The sequence below is a fragment of the Martes martes genome (genome assembly GCF_963455335.1).
Source record: "Martes martes genome assembly, chromosome: 14".
Classification (NCBI taxonomy): domain Eukaryota; kingdom Metazoa; phylum Chordata; class Mammalia; order Carnivora; family Mustelidae; genus Martes; species Martes martes.
Window position 1 is genome coordinate 53,968,015 of NC_137902.1, and position 24,100 is coordinate 53,992,114.

The window sequence follows — 24,100 nt, forward strand, 5'->3', positions numbered from 1 at the left end:
CTGAAGGTACTTAGGGGTTATCCTCCAGCCCCAGGATGAGTGTGCTAAACATTCCTAATGCTCTAAATTATCATTGCTGGATAAAAGGAGTGAGCCCTTTAGCAAATGGTTAGATAAACACAGAAGGTTGTATCTTACTTCTTTGAGGTTAAAATAATAAAGAGACATCTATTCTCTCCAGTCATGGACAGACTGTATAGAGAGGGCTGACTGTCTTTTAATCACCTTTTCTTAGAGTGCTGAAACAGTTTACAAATTACTGTCCAGGAGTGCCCAGCTGGCTCAGTTGGTGGAGGGGGCAACTCTTGATCTGGAGATTGTGAGTTTGAGTCTGGTGTTGGTTGTAGAGATTACTTAAAAAGAAAACCTTTGAAAACAAAAATTACTGTCTAGAGTGAGCCAGGAATGGAATGTTGTTGTGGAAAATAAAGCAATTGATTTGAAACAGCTTGCAGATAGGGGAAATCTAGTGGAAACAGTGCTGCTTTTAGGGTGTGCAGTGAACTGATGTCCCAAATACATAATGATCCATAAAATAGAGATAGAGTTTTTATTTCTGATTAAAAAAGGTAAGGTGATCATTTATTTTTCAGGATTTCGTTAGGGTATTGTTTGGTGAAAGTATCATGGAAGTTCTGCGCCCACAGCTTGTAAGAATTGGCGGACGGATTTATAGAAAAAATCCCATCCAAGAACAGACCTATCAACATGAGGAAGAAGATGAAGACTTCTATCAAGGTAATCCTAGTTGCTCTTTGCGCAGATTAGTACAATGTTCTCTCCCATTGTGGAAGCAGTGCTTTGTTTTGTTTCAAAGTGTTTCTATGTGAGCACTGATATTTGAGATGTTTGGCCTCTGCCTAGCTCCATTGTGTTGATGTCTAAGGGGACTGGTGATTTTCAATTTGATGAGGCATTCTCATTTGCACTTCCTAAATCATGTTTCATCTTTGTGCAGGGGCTTAAATGTAATGAGGGGTAATTTTAGTAAACTATTAGTGTTAACCATGAATATTCTCTGACAAAATTAAGTTCTTTTATCTGTAAAGTTGTGAAATAATATATGTAAATTACTGAAATAAGTGAAATATGTATTTTGTCCAGTGCCTCAAAATGTTAACTGTTAATACTGTTATGCTGTTATTTGTCTCTTCTTTGAACTCATACAGGCAGTTCCAAATATACAACTAACATAGCTTTATTATTACAGAGGGATAATTTTAAGAAGTGAGCTAAATAGTGGAGATGGATGATGATTATTTTCAAGCCAATTAACTTGGGCTTGGGTGTAATGCGTAAATAGGGCCTTTCAGGTTCTCTGCTTCCTTTTCCTTTTGGTTTATACGTTCTTCCTTCAGGCCCTAAGCTTTGGGGGTTTGTCTTCCTTCTGGTTTTCCCCATGGTTTCCCTTTGGCCTTGGGAACTTGATCTTCTTTACTTGACCCTCTTGTCTCTTTATCTGGTGAGATGGAGTAAGTTCTCCTGCTACCATTCCTGTCTCATTCACTGAAGTAATTTTGTGTCTTAATACTAAAAACTGCTTATTTGCACACTATAAGAGGATACATTTGTTATATGTGAATTATAGCTCTATAAAAAAATAGAAAAAGATCTTTATTGTGTCTTAGCTTTTTGGGAGAAAACAGTTAAATAGTGGTATGTATGTACTATTTTTCCAAAGTTCTAAGACTGGAAGATTTAAAATAGTCATGTGTTTTTTTTTTCTTTTTCTTCTGAGAGCAAATGAGAGGACTGTCAGAGCAGTGTTGTGCAGTATAAAGTGTTGGGCTGTTCTTGGTGTGTGTGTATTTTTTTAAACCTTGAGCGTGGTTGGCCAGTGGGGAGAAGACTGTTGTCCACAGAGCAGCAACTGTGAGCGAGATGTTCTGGTTTCTCTGCAGGCTTCATGGAGTGTGCAGAGGAGCCCTGTGATGCTTATGAAGTGGTGCAGACCCAGCAAGGTTTCCGGTGTACCGTGAAGGCCCCCAGCTTGCTCTACAAGTGAGTGAGTGTCTCTGCCACCCCCCCGCCCACCAGCTTCACGGGACACACTTCCAGGAAACTCAGCAGGAACTGACTCTTTTCTGGTGCTTAATTACTAATGATCAAACAATTTAGTGTTTTATGTCCTCGAATTTCTAAGGACTGATTATGGATCAATATCATCATTCCAAATGTATTACTAGGTCCTGTTGATTTTGCCTCTTAAATATTTTTTGAATCTACCACTCATTCATTCTTTATTGAAAGACCAGAACCCTGCTTCATCTTTGTAGGTTACTTCAAATAGCCTCCTTACTAGGCTGTCCACATTGATTATTATTCTCCTCCCAAACAGTTCTTCACATTGAGGGTGCAGTTATCTTTCTAGAAGGCAAATGTGGTCACTACCTTTGCTTAAATCTGTCAAAATCCCTCCATTGAAGATGGAATTGTTCCATTGGAGTGATGGAATCTTAAATGTGACTTAGCCAGCCCTGCATTTTTCAGTCACAACTCATATCACTCTTTTTCGGGTTTTGCCCTTAAGCCTCGCTAGTTTTCAGTTTGTGATATGTGCTTTGTTCCTTCCTCCCATAGAGCTTTGTTATATGCTGTTCCCTTTGCCTTATAATCTCTCTTCCTTACCTGGTTTTATTCTTCTTCCTTAGGGAACCTTGCTCACCACCATCATCCCTACCAACCACACTGACTACTATATGTTTTCATAACACCCTCTACCTTTCCTTTGTACAGTTTTTCAGCCATGTGGTTTGCAGTTATGTGCTTACTATTGGATGTCTCTCCACAAGATGGGAGACTTCTAGAGGGCTATAATGTGTCTGTTCCATTAACCTCCAATGTTTGTCAAAGACTGGTATGCTTTCTCCAAGGTTATCGTTATGAATTTGCTCGGAAACTTTTTGATCACTTTAGTTGGGGGTTGCTTGCTTGTGTAATTGCCCACATTCTGCCTTATGGTTTAGCTTATCGTCTGCCTCTAGCTCAGGTCTTGACCTCCACGCCCTGGGGTCAAGCCCCAAGTCTTTCTCTCCTTCTCCCTGTGATCATGCTCTCTCTCTATCTCTCTGTCTCAAATGAATGCATAAAATCTTTTTTTAAAATATTTTATTCTTTTAAAATATATTTTATTTATTTACTTATTTGACAGAGATCACAAGTAGGCAGAGAGGCAGTCAGAGAGAGAGGGGGAAGCAGACTCCCTGCTAGGCAGAGGCTTAACCCACTTAACCCAGGTGCCCCAATAAATAAATAAATCTTTAAAAAAACAGACAAACATAGCTTATGTGGCTAACTGGCTTCTTTTGGGTTTACATCTCTGGAGACAGACTGGTCTAGGAAGTGTGTAAATTGTTTTTCTGTGTTGTATCAGGTGACTTAGGTCTGTTCAAGCTCCTTTGTTAAAGGAGATCTACAAATATGGAGTCATATACCTTTAAGCTCCACGAAGCAAATGATTTTATTTTCACCAATCTTGAAAATATTCTGCAACACCTATTGCGGATGAAATTCTTCTTTGGGAATGTGGCCAAATGGGAAACAAGATGCTAACTCTGACAGCTCATTTTCCTTTAAGGTTCCAGTGACATTTTCTTCTAAGAAACAAGATTTTAGAAAGCCATGGTTCAGTTTCTTGATGAAATTGGTGTAACCGTTTTCCTCACTGTGTATATTTGCCACCACTGAGGTGTGTAAAAATTCCTTAGATGTCTGATTCCAACTTGACAATCTTCTGAATTCTATATGTTCTAAGTAGTCATTGTATTCTGGATGACTTGCTTGTTAGATTAGTATTGATTCTGCTTAATTATAATTAATACACTGAATTTACTAGGACAGTTTCTTTCTTTTTAATCATTTCTATAAGTTCATTTGGATCTAGGAAGAAATTACTTGACCAAACTAATTTATAATCAAATCCTAGTTGTTGTAACTCTTATCCATGGACTAGATGTAACTCATTAGTTCTCGACGTCAGGTGCACATTAGAAGTCCCTGGGGAACTTTTAAAATTCCCTATACTTGGGTGCACCCTAGGCCAATTAAATCAGAATCTCTGGGAGCTGGACTCAGGCATCATCACCATCATTATTTTTTTAAAGATTTTATTTATTTATTTGACAGAGAGAGAGAGAGAGAGATCACAAGTAGGCAGAGAGGCAGGCAGAAGGAAGCAGGCTCCCTGCCAAGCAGAGAGCAAGATGTGGGGCTTGATCCCAGGACCCTGAGATCATGACCTGAGCCGAAGGCAGAGGCTTAACACACTGAGCCACCCAGGAGCCGAGGCATCATTATTTTTTGAAGCCCCCCAGGTGATTCCAGTGTAGCTAAGATTGAGAACTACTTGATCAGGTAGGAATTTCTACTTAAATGTTTAATAAAAGAGTCACCTTTTCATGTGTATCTCCTATTACTGTAGTGAATATTTTAGACTCTGGCTATACTCTTAATTGGAAGGATGTCATTATGGGATTAATGAGAATAGTATGGAGTGTACTGAGCTACGTGCCAGACACCGGGAAGCCCTTTTATACATGATCACGTTTAATCCTTACAACAACATTATACTTAGGTGTTATTTACTCCATTTTTGTAAGTGAAGAAATAGGCTTAGAGTGGTTAGATGACTTGCCCAAGACTTGCGTCTAAACTTCTGTAACCTCAGCCACTTCCTTTTTAAGATGCCTAGACTATTAATAACACCTTCAGCCAGCTACTTATGTGTATGTGTGTATTTTTAAAGATCTTATTTTTAAGCAATCTCTACACACCAGCTTGGGGCTTGAGTTCACAACCCCCAGATCAAGAGTTGTAGGCTCTGTGGACTGAGGCAGCCGGGTGCCCCAAGCCCACTGGTTTTTGTAAGAGGCTTCTCTACTAACCACATGCTAACCAACAGTAGCCTGGGTGAAAGTACCCCTTATTGATAAGGCCTGGAAAGACAAGAGCCTGACAAAGTGGGTGCTATAGAATCTCTAGTCCAAACCCAACACAGAAAAACTACAGGGAAATTGTTGTGTTTCAGTCCTCTTCTAAACATCCTATTTTTGTTTTTGTTTTTTCAAACTGGCTTACTACAATAGATCTTAATGGAAAGAATTGGACTGGTTATTCCAGTAAAACAAATGCACAGTTTTAGACCTAGTCACCCATGTAGTTGGGCACTGTAATTGAAATCATAGAAGCCGAAATACTGTTGATAGTGGGGGAGTTTTATTCTCTTTATAGTCCTGTCTTTGAGTCTTCAGTGCTTTATGGACTCAAACTTTTCTCCTGGGATCCAGTAGTCTCATTTACTGTAGCACATCTTATTACTGTGGGTTCCAGAAGATAACCTTGGATTGTCAGAATTATTTATTCTAGGAGGGCCAGGCAATTAAGTAAATGAGTCACTAGATGGTTGAAGTAGAGTAGATGAAAGAGAGTAGGGAATGATGGGGATTGTGATGAGGTCATGTTCAATTTTAAGGGACAAGAGCTTACTCCAGCCAGTTATTGCCATGAGTTGTCAGATCTTCTGATTTTTCTAAAGAACCTGGAAATCTACATTTTTGGGTGAAATTTCCCAATGTTTTGGTGAAATCTCCTGAACAAAATGTGTACGTGCTGAATGCAGCTTGAGGGTTACCTGTTTACTCTTGTTGCTTTCAAAGCTATTCTGAATAGTCTGTCCTAAATGGTGGACCTTTCTCTTTGCTAAGCTCTTTACCCTTAGTTTATTAATCAGGAATAATTCTTTTAGGATGAACTCCTACTATAGTTAATTTGCTCCCCAAAGGACAATGTTTTCCCCAAACTGTAGACCCACTGGTTGCTCGAAGTGCCTTTTGAGACGATGCCAGCTTTCTTCTCAATGAACAGCAGACCCAGATTTTGACTCTAATATTGAAGACCAAGCAGGTGTTGGGCATGGCCTGGTTATTTCTGTTTATTCATTAAATTGACTGTGGAGCATCATTTTGCCAATGAGTGCAATGCGGCACATTCTATAAAGCTATATGACTTGTAATTTCTTCTACAAATATTGAGCCTTTACTGAAGCACTTTTCTTTAAGGGAGTGGCCACATATGATTTAAACATGAAATTTAAATAATTTCATTTTAACCACTTTAATCATTTCATTTTAACCATGAAATGATTTAAACATGGAATTCTTTTTTTTTTTTTTTTAAAGATTTTATTTATTTATTTGACAGAGATCACAAGTAGACAGAGAGGCAGGCAGAGAGAGGGGGCGGGGAAGCAGGCTCCCTGCCGAGCAGAGAGCCCGATGCTGGACTCAATCCCAGGACCCTGAGATCATGACCTGAGCGGAAGGCAGCGGCTTAACCCACTGAGCCACCCAGGTGCCCTAAACATGGAATTCTTTATTCTGGTACATTTGACTTAATATTCTTCAGTTAATTTTTCTTTATATTATTTATAGGCATATAGTCGGAAAAAGAGGGGACACTAGGAAGAAACTAGAAGTGGAAACCAAAACTTCTATTAGCATTCCTAAGCCTGGACAAGAAGGAGAAATTGGTGAGACTCGGTATATATGTTATATTTAGTTATATTTGCAATCACTTTTGCATGAGTATGGAATAGTGTGACCCAATGGAGGTATTTAGTGATTGTATTTTCTTTCTTTCTTTCTTTCTTTCTTTCTTTCAAGCATTCCTGGGTAGGATTGAATAGTGACTATATTCTTTTTGGGGTTCTGTAGCAATTGGCCTTTTTATATCAGCATCAATCTCCTAAATGAAAAAAGATGTAGTTATACAACCTTATCTTGAAATTGAGTATTTGGGCCTTCACTGTATACTTTACTGTGTACTGATGTTATAAAGCTTCCAGATTTTGTTGTGTATTAGGAGAATAATTTTATGCTTTACTAGCTTGAAATGGAGTTTGTGCATTGTTTCAAGTTAGAATTAGAGAAAACCAGCAAGGTCAACAAATTTGCGATAAAATTCAGCCCTTTCCAGAAGGGTTCTCTTGTTTTTACCTGCTTTGTAGACTGGGAAGGATATTATAAAAGTAATGATTAAAATAACAACCCGATGAGTGCTGTGAAATGTGTTAGCCTGGTGATTCACAGACCTGTCCCCCTGGGGCAAATAATACGTTATATGTTAAAATAAATAAATAAAATACTAAAAAACAAACAAACAAATCAACCTGAATCAAGTAACTGCTCAAGTGAGGAAAAATGTTTCGATATAAATCAAGTCAGAAAGTGTGTGTACCAAGCACCACTGTGGACCAAGGGCACAGGCTTGTGTTGTAAAAGGGCTTTGAGTGAAGGGCACTGTAGGGACAAAATTTGAGGAAACTCATTCTAAAATGATAGGACTTTTTCAAAGTCAAGTAAGTACAGCAGCCTCCAATAATACATTTATTATAAATACCCATAGGTTTTATTAAGTTTTAGGGTAAGAAAAATTACAAGTGTTCTCATTTTGTGCTGTGTAAGAATCATAACAGATAACGATGCAGTTGAGTGTAGACCAGTGCTGTCCAAAAGGACTTTCTGTGATGATGGGAATGTTCTCTGCCTCCACTGTCCAGTACAGATGTCACTAGCACGTGTGATTGTAAGTACTGGAAATATGGCTAGTATGACTGGGGAATTGAACTTTTAATTCCGTTTCTTTCTAATTCATTTAACTTTTCATTTAACTGGTTGCATGTGGACTCTTGTGTTGGACAGCAATTGCTAGAGTTTTCCCCAGCCCTTTGGTGATATCAGCAGACACTAACCTAAGAACTTCAATGACATTTTTGAAGGACTTCCATTAAAATATTTAGCTCTTTAGAATTACAGATAGAAAAACCCAGGTCTTTCCTTAAGTTTTAAAGTTCAAGCTACCATGGCGCCTGGGTGGCTCAGATGGTTAAGTGTCTGCCTTTGGCTCAGGTCATGATCTCAGGGTACTGCAATCATGCTCCATACCAGGCTCCCTGATCAGCAGGGAGTCTGCTTCTCCCTCTCCCTCTGCCTCTCCCTGCTGCTTGTGTGTTTTTCTCTCAAACGAATAAATAAAATCTTAAAAAAAAAAAAGTTCAAGCTACAAGTATTGAAGTAATTTTATAATTGCAGTAAAGCTTATTTCATCATCTAGTTTTTTTTTCTGATTGTAAATTAATACATGCTTTCAAAAAAACCCCAAAGTTTTTACAGAAATTATATGTAAGATATAAAGGGGAGTCTTATAATACGAGCCTCAGACATAATCACTATTAATAGTTAAATAGTCTTCCTTTTTTCTATCCATAGAGTAACTATAATAATTTTTATTGCAGTAAAAATTATAACATGCTATAAATGTGGAGATTTTAGCCATTTTAAGATGCCAGAGTCATTCCAAAACCTTCCCAAAAAAGGGTAGGCAGGTTGTAAAGATTCCATTTTGACTTAGAAAGTACAAATATTTCAGTGTGAAACCCAGTGTGTCTAATCATTGAAAGTAAGAATTTAGTGGAACTAATTTAATTGAAAAACAAGAGGATAAATGGGCCTATTGGTCTTTCAGGGAGGTAAAATATAGAAAAATCAAATTTATTCTTTAGAGTGAATTGAGTTGTAATGTGAGACTAAGACAGGTTGTGGCATTTGTTGCCATTTATTCATTTTCTTTTGCCTCTTCCAAATTAAAGCTAATAAGGAAGGAAATGATGTAGTAGGTTTTAATTTGTCCTCTCAACAAGGATCTGGTTATCTAGTCTGTTTTGAAGTCTAACAAAATGATACTGTTATTGTAGTTAGAGAATTGGTTTTTAGAAGTTTAATGTTAATGCCTTTAATTCTCTTTTTCCTATCTACCCCTTGTTATAGTCCCTAGACCCTTGCCTCTCAAGTTCTGGTCTTCTCAGACATTAGTGTTTGTAGAATATTTCTTTTTTCTTTCTTTCTTTTTTTTTTTTTAAAGATTTTATTTATTTATTTGACAGACAGAGATCACAAGTAGGCAGAGAAGCAGGCAGAGAGAGGGGATAGCAGCTCCCCGCTGAGCAGGGAGCTTGATGCGGGGCTCGATCCCAGGACCCTGGGATCACGACCCGAGCCGGAGGCAGAGGCTTTAACCCACTGAGCTACCCAGGCGCCCCTTGTAGAATATTTCTAACCTCATTTTATTTGCTCTTTAGTCATTAACTGATCAACATTGAATCTTTTCTGGAAATCAGACTGAGCACCTTTCAGTGAGTGCCCTTTTCAGTTTACTGTGTTACAGAGACGAAACCACCCTCTTAATGAAAAAGAATAGATTTAGCATTTTGTACCAGACTTTTACAGAAATAAAACATAAACATAAGTTTTAAGCTTCCTTCCCTTCTGCTCCTTTTCCTTTTAGTTTCTGAGCAAATTTTTGGTCTTTGGCAGAGACAATTTTTTTTTAAAGATTTTATTTATTTATTTGACAGATAGAGATCACAAGTAGGCAGAGAGAGAGGAGGAAGCAGGCTCCCCACTGAGCAGAGAGCCTGATGTGGGGCTCGATCCCAGGACCCTGGGATCATGACCCAAGCTGAAGGCAGAGGCTTCAACCCACTGAGCCACCCAGGCGCCCCGGCAGAGATAATTTTTACTTTCCTTTAATTTTGTCCCAGTTTGCCTTTGAACCCTCCTTTATCAGTATTTCTTTAGCACAGTATTTGAGTACCTGTTATGGATACTTCCCTTCACTGAACATTGAGTCTTGGATTCTCCAAGTATTCTGTCGGATAATATAAATGATGCCATTAGAAAACACCATATGTCATAGATCTGTACCTCTGGGGCCAATAATACATTATATGTTAATAAAAAATTAAAAATTATAAAAATAATAATAATAATGAAAAAAACACCATATGTCTACTTACATTTTTTGACTATTACTCCTATAGATTTTTGACTTAGGCAAATGGTTCTCAGGCTTCTGTTCATTCATTCGTTCATTCAGAATCTACTTCTTTTCCTAGGAGTGTCTATCTTGTTTCCTTGTAGCAAAATAGGTATGATATTTTCATTCTTTTTTAAAAATTTTTTTATTTTTTTTACAAACATATAATGTATTATTAGCCCCAGGGGTACAGGTCTGTGAATCGTCAGGTTTACACACTTCACAGCACTCACCATAGCACATACCCTCTCCAATGTCCATGATATTTTCATTCTTATTGAGGGATAAAAGGGTCGTTCTTATAGAAAATTTCACATGCTTTAATGGAGAGTATTAGAATAAGTAAATGGAATTATTTCTTTAACTTCTGTATTTGCATGGAAGGACAAACTTTGTGGTCTTTAAAGTACAGAACCCATTTTGCTACTATTAGAGTTAACATTTCAATATTTTATATCATATTTATATGTCTGCCTTTAACAGTTTTAATAAATAGTCTATTGAAATGCCAATTTTGTTCATTGCTCATATCTTTTGCACCTTTCCTTAATTGTTTTTTTTTTAAAGCTTTTTTTTTCTTTTTTTTTTTAAGGATTTTATTTATTTGATAGAGAGATCACAAATAGAGCGGCAGGCAGAGAGAGAGGAGGAAGCCAGCTCCCTACTGAGCAGAGAGCCCGATGTGGGGCTCGATCCCAGGACCCTGAGATCATGACCTGAGCCGAAGGCAGAGGCTTTAACCCACTGAGCCACCCAGGCGCCCCTCCTTAATTGTTCTTTTGAACCAAGCCCAAGAGATTTAATCTCTGCTTACACTGAGATTGTATAGTCCCCAAATGCTTTTGTTTCTTTGCAGACAGTGGGCTATGCTTCTTGCTGCCCCCCTTTTCGTTTATGCATAAAAACATAGCCCAGATTAGAGAAGGCCAAATTAATACCCAAATAGGGACATTTGGTATCCATCCATATAATGTATAGATAAGGATTTTACTTTAATTTTCTGTTTTCATATATATAGGAGAGGATTATATATATTATAATAGATATCCTTGGTTTCTCACTGTAGTGAATCTCTAATAATTGCTGCCATAGTATTTTTTTTTTTTTTTTTTAAAAGGATTTTATTTATTTATTTGACAGAGATCACAAGTAGGCAGAGAGGCAGGCAGAGAGAGAGGAGGAAGCAGGCTCCCTGCTTAGCAGAGAGCCCGATGCGGGGCTCGATCCCAGGACGCCGGGATCATGACCCGAGCCGAAGGCAGAGGCTTAACCCACTGAGCCACACAGGCGCCCCTGCCATAGTATTTTTTTAAATTGAGGTAAAATTGACTTGACAAAGTTCCATTTTCTGCTCTTAAATTTTTATCGTTACTTGAATTTCTTCTTCTTCCTTTTTTTTTTTTTTTTTAAAGATTTTATTTATTTATTTGACAGCGAGAGACATAGCGAGAGACGGAACACAAGCAGGGGAGAGGGAGAACAGGCTTCCCGCCGAGCAGGGAGCATGAAGTGGGGCTCAATCCCAGGACTCTGGGATCGTGACCTGAGCTGAAGGCAGATGCTTAACGACTGAGCCACCCAGGCACCCCTGATGTACTGTTCACACTTTTTTGGTGTGTGGTCAGAATATACACAACATAAAGTTTACTATTTTGACAATTTTTACTTTATGCGAACTCTATATCTAACAGTGGGGCTCAAACTCATGACCTCTAGGTCAAGAGTCACATGCTGTACGAACTGAGCCAGCCTAGGATCTCGCATTTGGACCATTTTAAAATGTTGAATTGAGTGGCATTTGGTACATTTACAGTGTTGTGTAACCATCACCACTATCTGGTTTCAGAACATTTTTATCCTCCAAAAAGGGAGGATACCTCATACTCATTGAACCGTCACTCCCTACTCCCTACCTCCAGTCCTTGGCTACCACTAATCTGCTTTCTGTCCCTCTCTCCATTTGCCTATTGTGGCTACTTTCTGTAAATGGAAGCATACGGTAGCATTTTGTATCTGATGTCTTCCACTTAGTGTAATGTGTTCAAGATTCATTAATATTTTTGCATGTGTCTGTACTTCATTCTCTTTTTCTGGGGGATGCTAAGTAATATTCCATTATATGAAGATAGGACATTATGTTTATCCATTTATCAGTGGGACACCTGCATTGTTTCTACCTTTGGTATTTTGACAAGAGCTGCTCTGAACATCGTGTGCAAGTTTTTTTGAACACCTGATATTTTATTTTTTGTTTTTTTTTTAAAATAGTTTTTCAGGATTTTTTTTTTGTATTTCTTTTTTTTTTTTTTTAAGATTTTATTTATTTAGACAGAGATCACAAGTAGGCAGAGAGAGAGGAAGGGAAGCAGGCTCCCTGCTGAGCAGAGAGCCCGATGCGGGGCTCAATCCCCTGTGTTACAGAGACGAACAGGGTCCAGGACCCTGGAATCATGACCTGAGCCGAAGGCAGAGGCTTTAACTCACTGTGCCACCCAGGTGCCCCTCATGTTATTTTTAAAAATCTTCTTTTTTCTTTTTTTTCTTTAAGTAAACTCTGCCCCTAATGTGGGGCTCAGACTCATGACCCTGAGATCAAGAGTCACATGCTCTACTGACTGAGCCACCAGGCGGCCCTGAATCCTGCTTTTACTTCTTTTGGATTTTTTTTTTTTTTAAGATTTTATTTATTTATTTGACAGAGAAGAGAGAGATCACAAATAGAGTGGCAGGCAGAGGGGGAGGGGGAAGCAGGCTCCCTGCTGAGCAGAGAGCCGATGCAGGGCTCCATCCCAGGACCCTGGGATCATGACCCGAGCTGAAGGCAGAGGCTTAACCCACTGAGCCACCCAGGCGCCCCTTCTTTTGGATTTCCATCTAGGAGTGGAATTCCTGGTTATAAGGTACTTCTCTTTTTAACTTTATAAAGAACTGCCATACTTTTCCGTATCTGCTGCACCATTTTATATTCCCACCTGCAAGGTATGAGGGTTTGCTAGGAAGCTAAATAGCGTTTTTAACTCATTTTTTTTTTTTAAGATTTTATTTATTTATTTGACAGACAGAGATCACAAGTAGGCAGAGAGGCAGGCAGAGAGAGAGGAGAAAGCAGGCTCTCCACGGAGCAGAGAGACTGATGCGGGGCTCAATCCCCTGTGTTACAGAGACGAACAGGGTCCAGGACCCTGGAATCATGACCTGAGCCGAAGGCAGAGGCTTTAACCCACTGAACCACCCAGGCGCCCCTAACTCATTTTTTTATTTAAAGTTATTTATTTATTTATTTGACAGAGAGAGACAAAGTGAGAGAGGGAACACAAGTGGGGGGAGTGGGAGAGGGAGAAGCAGGCTTCCTGCCAAGCAGGGAGCCTGATGTGGGGCTCCATCCCAGACCCTGGGATCATGACCTGAGCCAAAGGCAGACGCTTAACGCCTGAGCCACCCAGGCACCCCTTAACTAATTTTTCTACTTCATGAGGTGTTCTTAAGTGTATTCTGGTTTTCTTGCTTGTTTTGTTTTTTAGAGGTTGGGGGGAGGAGCAGAGGGAGAGGGAGAGAGAGACTCTTAAGCAGGCTCCACCTCCAGCAAGAATCCAATGACATGTGGGGCTCGATCTCACAATCCTGAGATCATGATGTGAACTGAAATCAAGAGTTGGAGAGTTTTTTTTTTTTAAGATTTTATTTATTTGACAGAGAGACACAGCAAGAGAGGGAACACAAGCAGGGGGAGTGGGAGAGGGAGAAGCAGACCTCCTGTTGAGCAGGGAGCCTGATGCGGGGCTCGATCCCAGGACTCTGGGATCATGACCTGAGCCAAAGGCAGCCGCTTAACAGACTGAGCCACCCAGGCACCCTCAGAGTTGGACAACTGACTAAACCACCCAGACACCTAAGGATATTCTGTTTTTAAACTTTATTCTGCTTAGATTGAATTCTTTAGTAATTTTCTTACCCTTGGTACTGTTCATGTTCAGAAATTATGTGCACATTCGGGATTGTTGGAGCTTTGCAGAGATGACAGAATTAAGATCACTCACCTTACAGGCATTGGATGGTCATGTTAAACATCCTTCCCTTTTTTTTTTTCTTTTTTTTTTTTTTGCTTGCAGTAATCACTGGCCAGCATCGAAGTGGTGTAATTTCAGCTCGAACTCGGATTGATGTTCTTTTGCTCACTTTTAGAAGAAAGCAACCCTTCACTCACTTCCTTGCCTTTTTCCTCAATGAAGTTGAGGTTCAGGAGCGATTCCTGAAGTTCCAGGAGGAAGTACTGGAGAAGTGCTCCATGGTAAGCAGCAAACAAAACAAGAAGTTAAAACGTAAAGAAAAAGTACAGAAACTGGTGGTTCATAATTCAAACAGTAGAAAGATACACATTTCTTCTCCCATTAAAAAAGGTAACCATTTCTGTAGCTTTCTTCTGATTCTGAACTGAAAAAAAAAGTATTCACATATTGGCATATAAGCCTCTATATATTATGGAAATATTCTTCAAAAATTTCAAGACATACAAGTAGTATCTCAATATACATACTATTCTGCACCTTGCAGGTGGCAGTGTTCATGAGATGCCTTTATCTGTAGATCTTCTGCCTTGGGCGGTAATGGCTTATTTGGGGTTAGGAACTAGAAGAAATTTGCGCATTGAATTGTCATTTGTTTGTGACCAGGATAACAGCAGATAATCTAGACTAGAAAACAAGGTGTTTTGTTTTTTTAAAGATTTATTTATTTGGGAGAGAGAGCACAAGCAGGGGGAGAGGGAGAGGGAGAATCAGACTCTCTGATGAGTGGGGAGTCCAATGGGGGGCTTGACCCCAGGAGCCTGAGATCATATCCTGAGCTGAAGTCAGATGCCTAACCGGCTGAGCCACCCAGGCACCCCCTAGAAAACAAGTTTGAAAACTCCTCTTGGGGATAATTTTGGGAGATTTAAAGAAACATTGATTTAAAAAAATTTATGAACATAACATATATTTTTGTTGTTTTTCTTCTTTTAATAAATGTTTTTCATAGAAAGTTTAGAAAATAAAGAAAAGATGAATAAAAAGTCACCCCTAATCTCACCACTGAGAAATAATATTGTGGCACATGCATAGATGTTTAAAAAAATAGAGTTTGGCTTATATATGCTTTTATATCCTGCTTTCTTTGAAATTTTGCATTATACCATGATCATTGTTTTGTCATTGAACAAAAATCTTTCCTTTTGCTTTGGAGACAGGAAGGGAGTTACAGCAGTGATGACTAAAATAACATAATCTTATTTTGGTAACTGTTCAAATAACTTGATTTTTAATGGCTGCTTAGTATTCTAGTATATGGATGTATAGTGATGTGGTTTGAAGTGGTAGGGTTTAGAGCCAATAGCCAAGAAAGTATTCTTGAGACATTGTGGGTGCAAAAAGGTGGTTTTATGAAAGCACAGGGACAGGACCCGTGGGCAGAAAGAGCTGCAGTGGGGTCATGAGGAATGGATGATTATATACTTTGAAGTTGGGAGGGGGTTAGGGATAGCATAAGTTTCTAAGGAATTTTGGGAGCAAGGTTTCTAGGACCTCAAGGGGTAGCTGTTAGAAAAAGGTCATTTATTACTGTCTGGTAAAAACCCTAGTCATGAGACCCTTTAGAAGTATATCAGTGGGCTATATGCTTGTGGGGTGATTACTAACATATATCTTGGGGGATAGAGATAAAGGAAGTTTCTAAAGGAATTTTTTTGTTAAGATTTTATTTATTTATTTGTCAGAGAGACAGAGAGAGTACTGGCAGGCAGAGGCAGGGGGAGAAGCAAGCTCCCCATGGAGCAAGGAGCCTGATGTGGGACTCGATACCAGGACACTGGGATCATGACCTGAGCTGAAGGCAGCCGCTTAACCGACTGAGCCACCCAGGCGTCCCTCTAAAGGAATTTTTATGTGTTAAAGTAGATTTACAAGATTCTGGGGGGTTGGGATAATGTTAAGCTAATATTGCCTTTTGCCCTTAACAAAGTATCAAATCCAGGCAGCTGAGTTCCTAATGGAATGTTACTCTGCCTGTTTGAAGGATTTGTCAATGGGCTGTAAGTAGTAAGGAAATTTAATTTTTCTTTTGCCTTTGCTTCCCACATCATATAATAATAATTTATTTTATCTTTTTAAAGTATTTGTTTTTCATTATTATAAATAATGATGTTATGACTCTTCTGCGTACATTTTTCTGCACTAGTCTGGTTAGTTTCTTAGTAAATTCCTGAAATGGAAAAAGAGCATGTGTGTGTGAGTTGAGGGTTTTGATATATATTCCAAATTACCTTCAGGAAATGTTATAACACTTAACATATCAGACTATAGTTTTTTGGGGGGTTCCTTTTCCCACCATTGCCAGTATTGGTGTTATTATTCTTTTAAAGTTTTTTATTTTCATTTTGTTTTGTTTTTATAATGCAGTTGCCAAAAAATATTAGCTTGTTGCTTGATTGTCCATTTATTTGATTATTGGTGAGGTAAGACTTTTTCATATGTTCAATTCTTGTTTCTTCATGTCTTGGCCCATTTTTCTGTGAAAGTGTTCATTTTTTAAAATTTTTTTGTAATAGCTTCATGTATATTAAGAAGATCAGTATTACTTCATAATTTATGTTTAACTTTTTAGTTTATTTGGAATGTGTTTTGATACATAACAAGAGGTAAGGTTGTAACTTTTTTTAGCCCCTATTTAGTTAACCAGTTATCTGCAGAAGAATTAAAGAATCTTTTATTTTACCTTAAAAATTATCGTGTAGTAAAAATGGACTTTTGGGGGATGAGTTTAGTTTTTTTTTTAATGTTTTATTTTTAAGTGATCTTAAAAATAAAGTGTGGGGCTTGACCTCATAACCCTGAGATCAAGAGTTGCATGCTATACCAACTGAGCCAGCCCAGTGCCCCATGGGATGTGTATAGATTTTTGTAAGCAACTAATACAAAGACTGCCTCATGCTGTCCCTCTACGGTAACCTCTACCCCACCCCAAACCCTGGCAATTACTTATTTCTTCATGGTGACTACAGTTTGTCTTTCTGAGAATGTCCTATGAATGGAATTGTATAGTAGGTAACCTTTTGAAACTGGCTTCTTTCATTCAGCATCATGCCTTTGAGATTCAGCCAAGTTTTTTTGTCTATCAGTAGTGTATTCCTTTTGTTGCTGAGTAGTAGCACTGTTTGGACGCACCTTAGTTCATTTGGGCATCCACCCAATGGAGGACATTTGGGTTGTTTCCAGTTTGGGCCAGTTATGAATAGAATTGGTGTAAACATTTATATATATATTTTTATGTGAACATAATTTTCCTCTTTTTCTTTTTTTAAGATTTTATTTATTCATTTGACAGAAACACAGCAAGAGAGGGAGTGGGAGAGGGAGAAACAGGCTTCCTGCTGAGCAGGGAGCCCAATGTGGGGCTTGATCCCAGGACCCTGGAATCAGGACCCGAGCTGAAGGCAGCCCCTTAACAGACTGAGCCACCCAGGTGCCCCATAATTTTCCCTTCTTTAAAGTAAATACTCAGGGGGCACCTGGGTGGCTCAGTCCGTTAAGCAGCTGCCTTCAGCTCAGGTCTTGATCCCAGGGTCCTAGGAATGGGCCCTGCATCGGGCTCCTTGCTCTGTGGGGAGCCTGCTTTTCCCTCCTCCTCTGCCTGCAGCTCTTCATTTTTATGCATATGGAAGTCCATCCATGCTGTGTTTTTTCTCAATCATGTAATAAAGAGAGGGATAAAAACATATGAAATGAAATAGAATAATGGTTAATATCTTTGGTTCTCAAAAACAGATGAACCTGGGTATGATTGTGGGTTCCTCAGTCTGTGTAGATTCGGGCAAGTGAACCTCTCCAGATTTTATTTATTTATTTATTTTTAGTATGCTCCTCTCCCAGCGTGGAGCCCAACATGGGGCTTGACCTCAGAATCCTGAGATCAAGACCTGAGCAGAGATCAAGAGTCACATACTTAACCAGCGGACCCACCCAGGTGCCCCTCAGGCTGGGTCTTAAGTGTTAGAATATAGTGAAATATAGATACACAGATAGAGAAGTATTAGAATCCAAGTACTTTTGTGGGGCCGGGAATGAGAATTGATAAAAATGATTATTTAAGTAGGAGACTACAGCATAACATAAGGTATAAAGAAGTTGAATCATTGTGTTGTACACCTGAGACTGATATAACATTGTTGTCAACTCTACTCAAATTAAAAAAAAAATTTTTTTCAAAGGAGGTTACAAAGGTGAGTAGATTCAGACTGGAAGGTATGGGTAGACAGCATAGAATTATATAACCCATTTTTGAGTGACTAACTTGCATTTCTGTGCTTGAACTAAGGTACATCTGTAAGTCAAATGCCATATATATATATACATATGTACATATGTGTGTGTGTGTGTGTGTGTGTGTGTGTGTGTGTGTGTGTATATATATATATATAGCAAGCCATCAGAGTATTTTTTTTTTTCTCTTAGCACTTCATGGCAAGATGATTTCATTCTCAGTGGAGGTGGGGTAGGAGTAGATCAGGAACACTTAAGTTTCAATATGGGCTGGTAAATTTGGGGCTGGGGTGCTGGTAAGTTTTGAAATTATTTTACCTTGTAAATACCAACTTATTGAAGCTCTTTAGTTATATATTTTTAGAAATGTTACAAATATTTGGCATGTGACAAGCAGCTTGTAATAAGTTAGCTTTTTTTTCTGTGTGTGTGTATGTGTGTGTACACTTTCTCACCTTTCTTTTGCTCCTGACTTGGGCTGACAGGGAACAAATATTGGAGAAAGATTACTTTAACTCAGCTGGAATGAGATTGGCTCATTCACTATGAATGTCATGCTGACCTTTATCAGTCCAGAGTACTTCCTTCCTATTTTCAGAGACTCCATAGTGACATTGCTTCCTTCCTGCTTTTAAATCACATTCTCATAACAGCAGGGGAATAAGCACAGCATAAAAGAGTAATTAAGTATTAAGAGACCATTATCTGCCTATTCTATGGAAGAAATTTTGAGTGAATTTCATTTTTATGTTAGAACAACAGGCAGAGGTGGCTATGAAAGCCTTTAGGCATTTTCCACTAGTACTCTGCATTTATTACCCCTATGTAGGTGAGTTCCCTTCTAGTACCTTTTTTTTTTTTTTTTTTTAAAGATTGTATTTTTAGGTAATCTCTGCATCCAACATGGGGCTCGAATTTACAGCTTCATGGTCTGGAGTTGCATACTTTACCAGCTGAGCCAGCCAGGTGCCACACCCCTCACCCACTTCTAGTAGCTTTGAAGGGCATATACCTGTTCATTGAGATAAGAGTTGTTTCATGATAGACTGTGGCATTCAGTCTTGTTTTGGTTTCTCTGATGCTCATTTGATATCTCTGATCATTTCTTCATGTCTAAAATAAGAATGGGCTCAACATTCTCCTGTTTATAGGAAAAGGATGACACCGGTTGCTATAAATTTGGCTTACAGATTTTTAGAGTTTACATATGTATTTGTTATATACATTTATTAATAGAAAGTTTGTCATATATGGTGTTTTGTAACAACTTTTTGATTTAACATGTTGCACATAAATACATATAATTATGATTTTAAAGATTTTATTTATTTATTTGAGAGCGAGGAAGTGCAAGCTGGGGGAGGAGAAGTGGGAAGGAGCAGAGAGGAGGGAGAGGGAGGGGGAAAGAATCTCAAGCAGATTCTGCACTGAGTGCAGATCCCAACTCAGGGCTCGATCCCACAACCCTTAGATCGCAACCCCAGCTGAAACTAAGAATTGATCTGACAACCACCTGAGCCGCCCAGGTGCCCTAATTACTATTTTAAATTGCTGTAAAGTATTCTATGAATGTACCCTAACATTTAAAAAAATATTTATTAATTTTTAGGGAGAGATAGAGTACACGGACGAGTGGGAGGGACGGAGGAAGAGGGTGAGAAAATCTCAGGGAGATCCATACTGAGCGTGAGCCCGACATAGAGCTCAGTCTCGTAACCCTGAGATCACCACCTGAGCCAAATCCAAGAGTTGGATGCTCAACCAACTGCACCACCCAGGTGTCTCAGTACCCTAACTTATTTAATCAGTCCTCTATTAGTGGACCATTAAAGGAAATTACTTCTATTAATAATGCTGTAATAAGGGGCGCTTGGGTGGCTCATTGGGTTAAGCCTCTGCCTTTGGCTCAGGTCATGGTCTCAGGGTCCTGAGATCGAACCCCTCATCGGGCTCTCTGCTCAGCAGGGAGCCTGCTTCCCTCCCTCTCTCTGCCTGCCTTTCTGCCTATTTGTGATTTCTCTCTCTGTCAAATAAATAAATAAAATCTTTAAAAAAAATAATGCTGTAATGAAAATTTTTGTATGTACATCTTTATGTCTTGGATTATCATTTCTTTGGGATACATTTTGGGGTAAATTCTTAGAAGTAGACTATGGGGATTAAAGGAATATAAACTTTAAATTTTTTATTCTATTTTAAAAATCAACTCTTTTGAGTTATAACTTATATACAATATAATGCCCCAGTTATGTTGAATTTTGACAAACATATATAGTAGCATTGTAACAGCCATTGAAAACAAGATGTGGAACATTTCTGTCACCCAAAAATGTTCCCTTGTACTTCTCTGCAGTCCCATAATAGTTTTGAGAGTCATTCATGTTGGCATGTTTACAGTAGTTCATTTCTTTTTATTCTGGAGTAGTAGTCCTCTGCATGTGTATACCAAAATTGGTTCATCTATTCAAGTGTTGATGATCATTTGGGTGGTTTCTAGTCTTTGGCTGTAATAAGCAAAGCTATTATGATCATTTGTGTAGAAGCCTTTGTGTTAAGTATTTTTATTCCTCTTGGGCAAATACTTAGAGGTATAATTGAGAGTATGAGAAATTGTGCCTCTTCCACCACAAATAATGTGTGGGCGTTCAGGTTGCTACCCAGTCTTGTCAGCATTTGGTGGTGTCTGTCTTTAGATTTTGGCCATTCTGGTGGGCATGTTTTGGACCTGTGGGGGTTTTTTTGTTTTTTGTTTTTTCTTTTAATCAAGTATAGTTAACATACAGTGTTACATTAATTTCAGATGTACAGTACAGTAATTCAACAATTCTATATGTTGCTTAGTGCTCATCACAGTAAGTGTACTCTTAATCCCCTTCACCCATTTTATACATCCTCCCACTCACCTTTCCTCTGATAACCATTAATTTGTTCTCTATAAGAGTCTGTTTTTTGATTTGTCTCTTTTTTTCCTTTGTTTTGTTCCTTAAATTCCACATATGAGTGAAATCATATGGTATTTGTATTTCTCTGACTGGCTTATTTCAGTTAGCATTATATTCTCCAGATCTACCCATGCTATTGCAAATGCCATAATTTCATTTTTTAGGGCTGAGTAATATTCCATCGTATATACATACCACATCGTCTTCATCCATTTATCTACTGATGGACAGTGGGGCTGCTTTCATATTTCGGCTTTTGTAAATAATACTGCGGTAAACATAGGGGTTGCATGTATCTTTTCAAATTACCTTCTGTCTTTGAGTCTGTTGCTGGCCTCTATTCTGTGTATTTATCTACATGTGTATCTTTCAATACTATACAGTTGTGATTACTATAGCTTTATAACAAGTCTTCTAATTAGATCATGTACCTTGTCCAATTTTATTCTTTTTCAAGATTGTTTTCTCTAGTCACAATCTTTGGATTTCCATATAAATTTTTTATCCATTTATTTATTTTTTAATTTTTTTAGTTATTTGCACCCCCAACATGGGGCTCAAACTCAAAGCCCAACATCAAGAGTCTCATGCTCTACCAACTGACTCAGCCAGGCACCCTCAGTTTCCATATAAATTTTATTTTATTTATTTTTTTAAAGGTTTATTTATTAGAGGGCATGTTTGCACATGCAGGGGGAGGGCCAGAGGGAGAAGGAGTGAGAAGGAGAGAAGGAGAGAGATTCTTAGGCAGACTCCACACTGAGCCCAGAGCCTAACACTGGGCTGGATCTCAAGACCCTGAGATCATGACCTGAGCCGAAACAAAGAATTAGATTCTGAACTGACTGTGCTACTCGGGTGCCCCTCCATATAAATTTTAGAATTATCTGTTAATGCTACAAAATGCCTGTTGGGATTTTAATCGGAATTGTGTTGAATATATAGATCAATTTGGGGACAATTAATATTCTAACAGTATTGAGTCTTCTAGTCCATAAGCATGGTATATATTTATTGTTTAGGTCATCCTTAATTTCACTTAGTAATATTTTATGGTTTTCATTGGATAGTTTCACATATATCTTGTTAAATTTTATTTCTAATTTTTGTTTTTTTGATGCTATTATAAATAAGAAACTGCTTCTTAATTTCATTTTTTTTAAGATTTTATTTTATTTGACAGAGAGATCACAAGTAGGCAGAGCAGCAGGCAGAGAGAGGCACAAGTAGGCAGAGCAGCAGGCAGAGGGAGAGGGGGAAGCAGGCTCCCCGCTGAGCAGAGAGCCTGATGCGGGGCTCAATCCCCGGACCCTGAGATCATGACCTGAGCTGAAGGCAGAGGCTTAGCCCACTGAGCCACCCAGGCGCCCCTTAATTTCATTTTCTAATTTTATGCTACTGTATTAAAATTGTCCTGTTTTTCTTTTCTTTTCTCTTCTTTTTTTTTAAGATTTTATTTATTTCTCAGAGTGAGCACAGGCAGAGCACAGGCAGACAGAGTGGCAGGCAGAGGCAGAGGGAGAAGCAGGCTCCCCGCTGAGCAAGGAGCCTGATGTGGGACTCATCCCAGGACGCTGGGATCATGACTTGAGCCGAAGGCAGCCGCTTAACTAACTGAGCCACCCAGGCATCCCCTAAGTTTTTCATGTTTTGTGATGCTTTTGTAAATGGTTTCTTTTTTTGTAAATGTATCTTTTATTTATGTTATTATTATTATTTTTAAAGATTTTATTTATTTATTTGAGAGAGAGAACGTGAGAGGGGGCAGGTCAGAGGGAGAAACATATTCCCTGTGGAGCAGGGATCCTGATGTGGAACTTGATCCCAGCACTCTGGGATCATGACCTGAGCCAAAGGCAGATGCTTAACAACTGAGCAACCCAAGTGCCCCTCCTCTTTTTATCAAGTGCCCTTCCTCTTTTCATAAGGACAGTCATCATACTGGATTAGGGCCCAACTGTATGACCTCATTTTACCTTACTTAAGCTCTTTCAAGGCCCTGTGTACAATTATAGTCACATTCTGAGTTACTGGGAGTCAGGACTTCAACATATGAATTTTAGGGGGACACAGTTCAGCCCATAACAAATTATCTTGTATCCTTAGAATTTTCTTTTTTTTTTTTTTAAGATTTATTTATTTATTTGTATTTGAGAGAGATAGAGAGAGAGAGAGAGAGAGAGAAGTGGGGGAGAAGCATACTCCTTGCTGAGCAGAGAGCCCAAAGTGGGGCTCGATCCCAGGATCCTGAGGTCATGATCTCAGCCAAAGGCAAACACTTAATCTACTGAGCCACCCAGGCACCCCTCCTTAGAATTTTCTATGTATATAATCATATCATCTATCAATAAAGATAGTTTTACTTCTTCTATGTGCCTAGTATTTCTTTTTCTTGACTTACTACATTGGATAGGACCTCTAGTATTGTGCTGAATAGAAAAGGTGAGAGGGAACATTTTTCCCTTGTTCTTTTATTTTATTTATTTATTTGACAGAGAGAAATCACAAGTAGGTAGGCAGGCAGAGGGGAGGGGGAAGCAGGCTCCCTGCTGAGCAGAGAGCCCGTTGCTCTTGCCGTTGCTGCTTGTGGGGGCTCAGGGCTCAATCCCAGGACCCTGAGACAATGACCTGCGCCAAAGGCAGATGCTTAACTCACTGAGCCTCTCAGGTGCCCTCTTTCCTTGTTCTTGATCATGGGGGAAAGTAGTCAGTCTTTTATTATTGAGTTTAGTGTAAGCTGTGGTTTTTCATGGATGTCTTTTATGTGGTTGAGGAAATTCCATTCTGTTCCTAGTTTGCTGAGAATTAAAAAAGAAAAAATCATGCCTGGATGTTAAACTTTGTCAATTACTTTTTCAATATGATGAGATCTTTTTTTTTTTTTTTTGAGATTTAGATTTTTTTCATAGTGTAAATATGCTTGCATTAATTGGCTTTTTAATGTTAAACCAGTCTTGCTCCTTAACAGATCTTTTATTTTATTTTTTTAAAGATTTT

General features: G+C 38.7%; 1 protein-coding gene across 1 annotated transcript in view; it reads left to right on the forward strand.

Annotated features, from left to right (window-relative positions):
- ASCC1 (activating signal cointegrator 1 complex subunit 1) overlaps positions 1-24,100 on the forward strand; it is a 97,485-nt gene that overhangs the window by 1,201 nt on the left and 72,184 nt on the right. Inside the window, exons 2-5 of the mRNA XM_080822446.1 lie at positions 594-738; positions 1,902-2,001; positions 6,429-6,526; positions 13,980-14,158. Of these exons, the coding sequence (XP_080678572.1) occupies positions 627-738; positions 1,902-2,001; positions 6,429-6,526; positions 13,980-14,158 (489 nt within the window). The 5' untranslated portion in view covers positions 594-626. The remainder of the gene's footprint in view (positions 1-593; positions 739-1,901; positions 2,002-6,428; positions 6,527-13,979; positions 14,159-24,100) is intronic.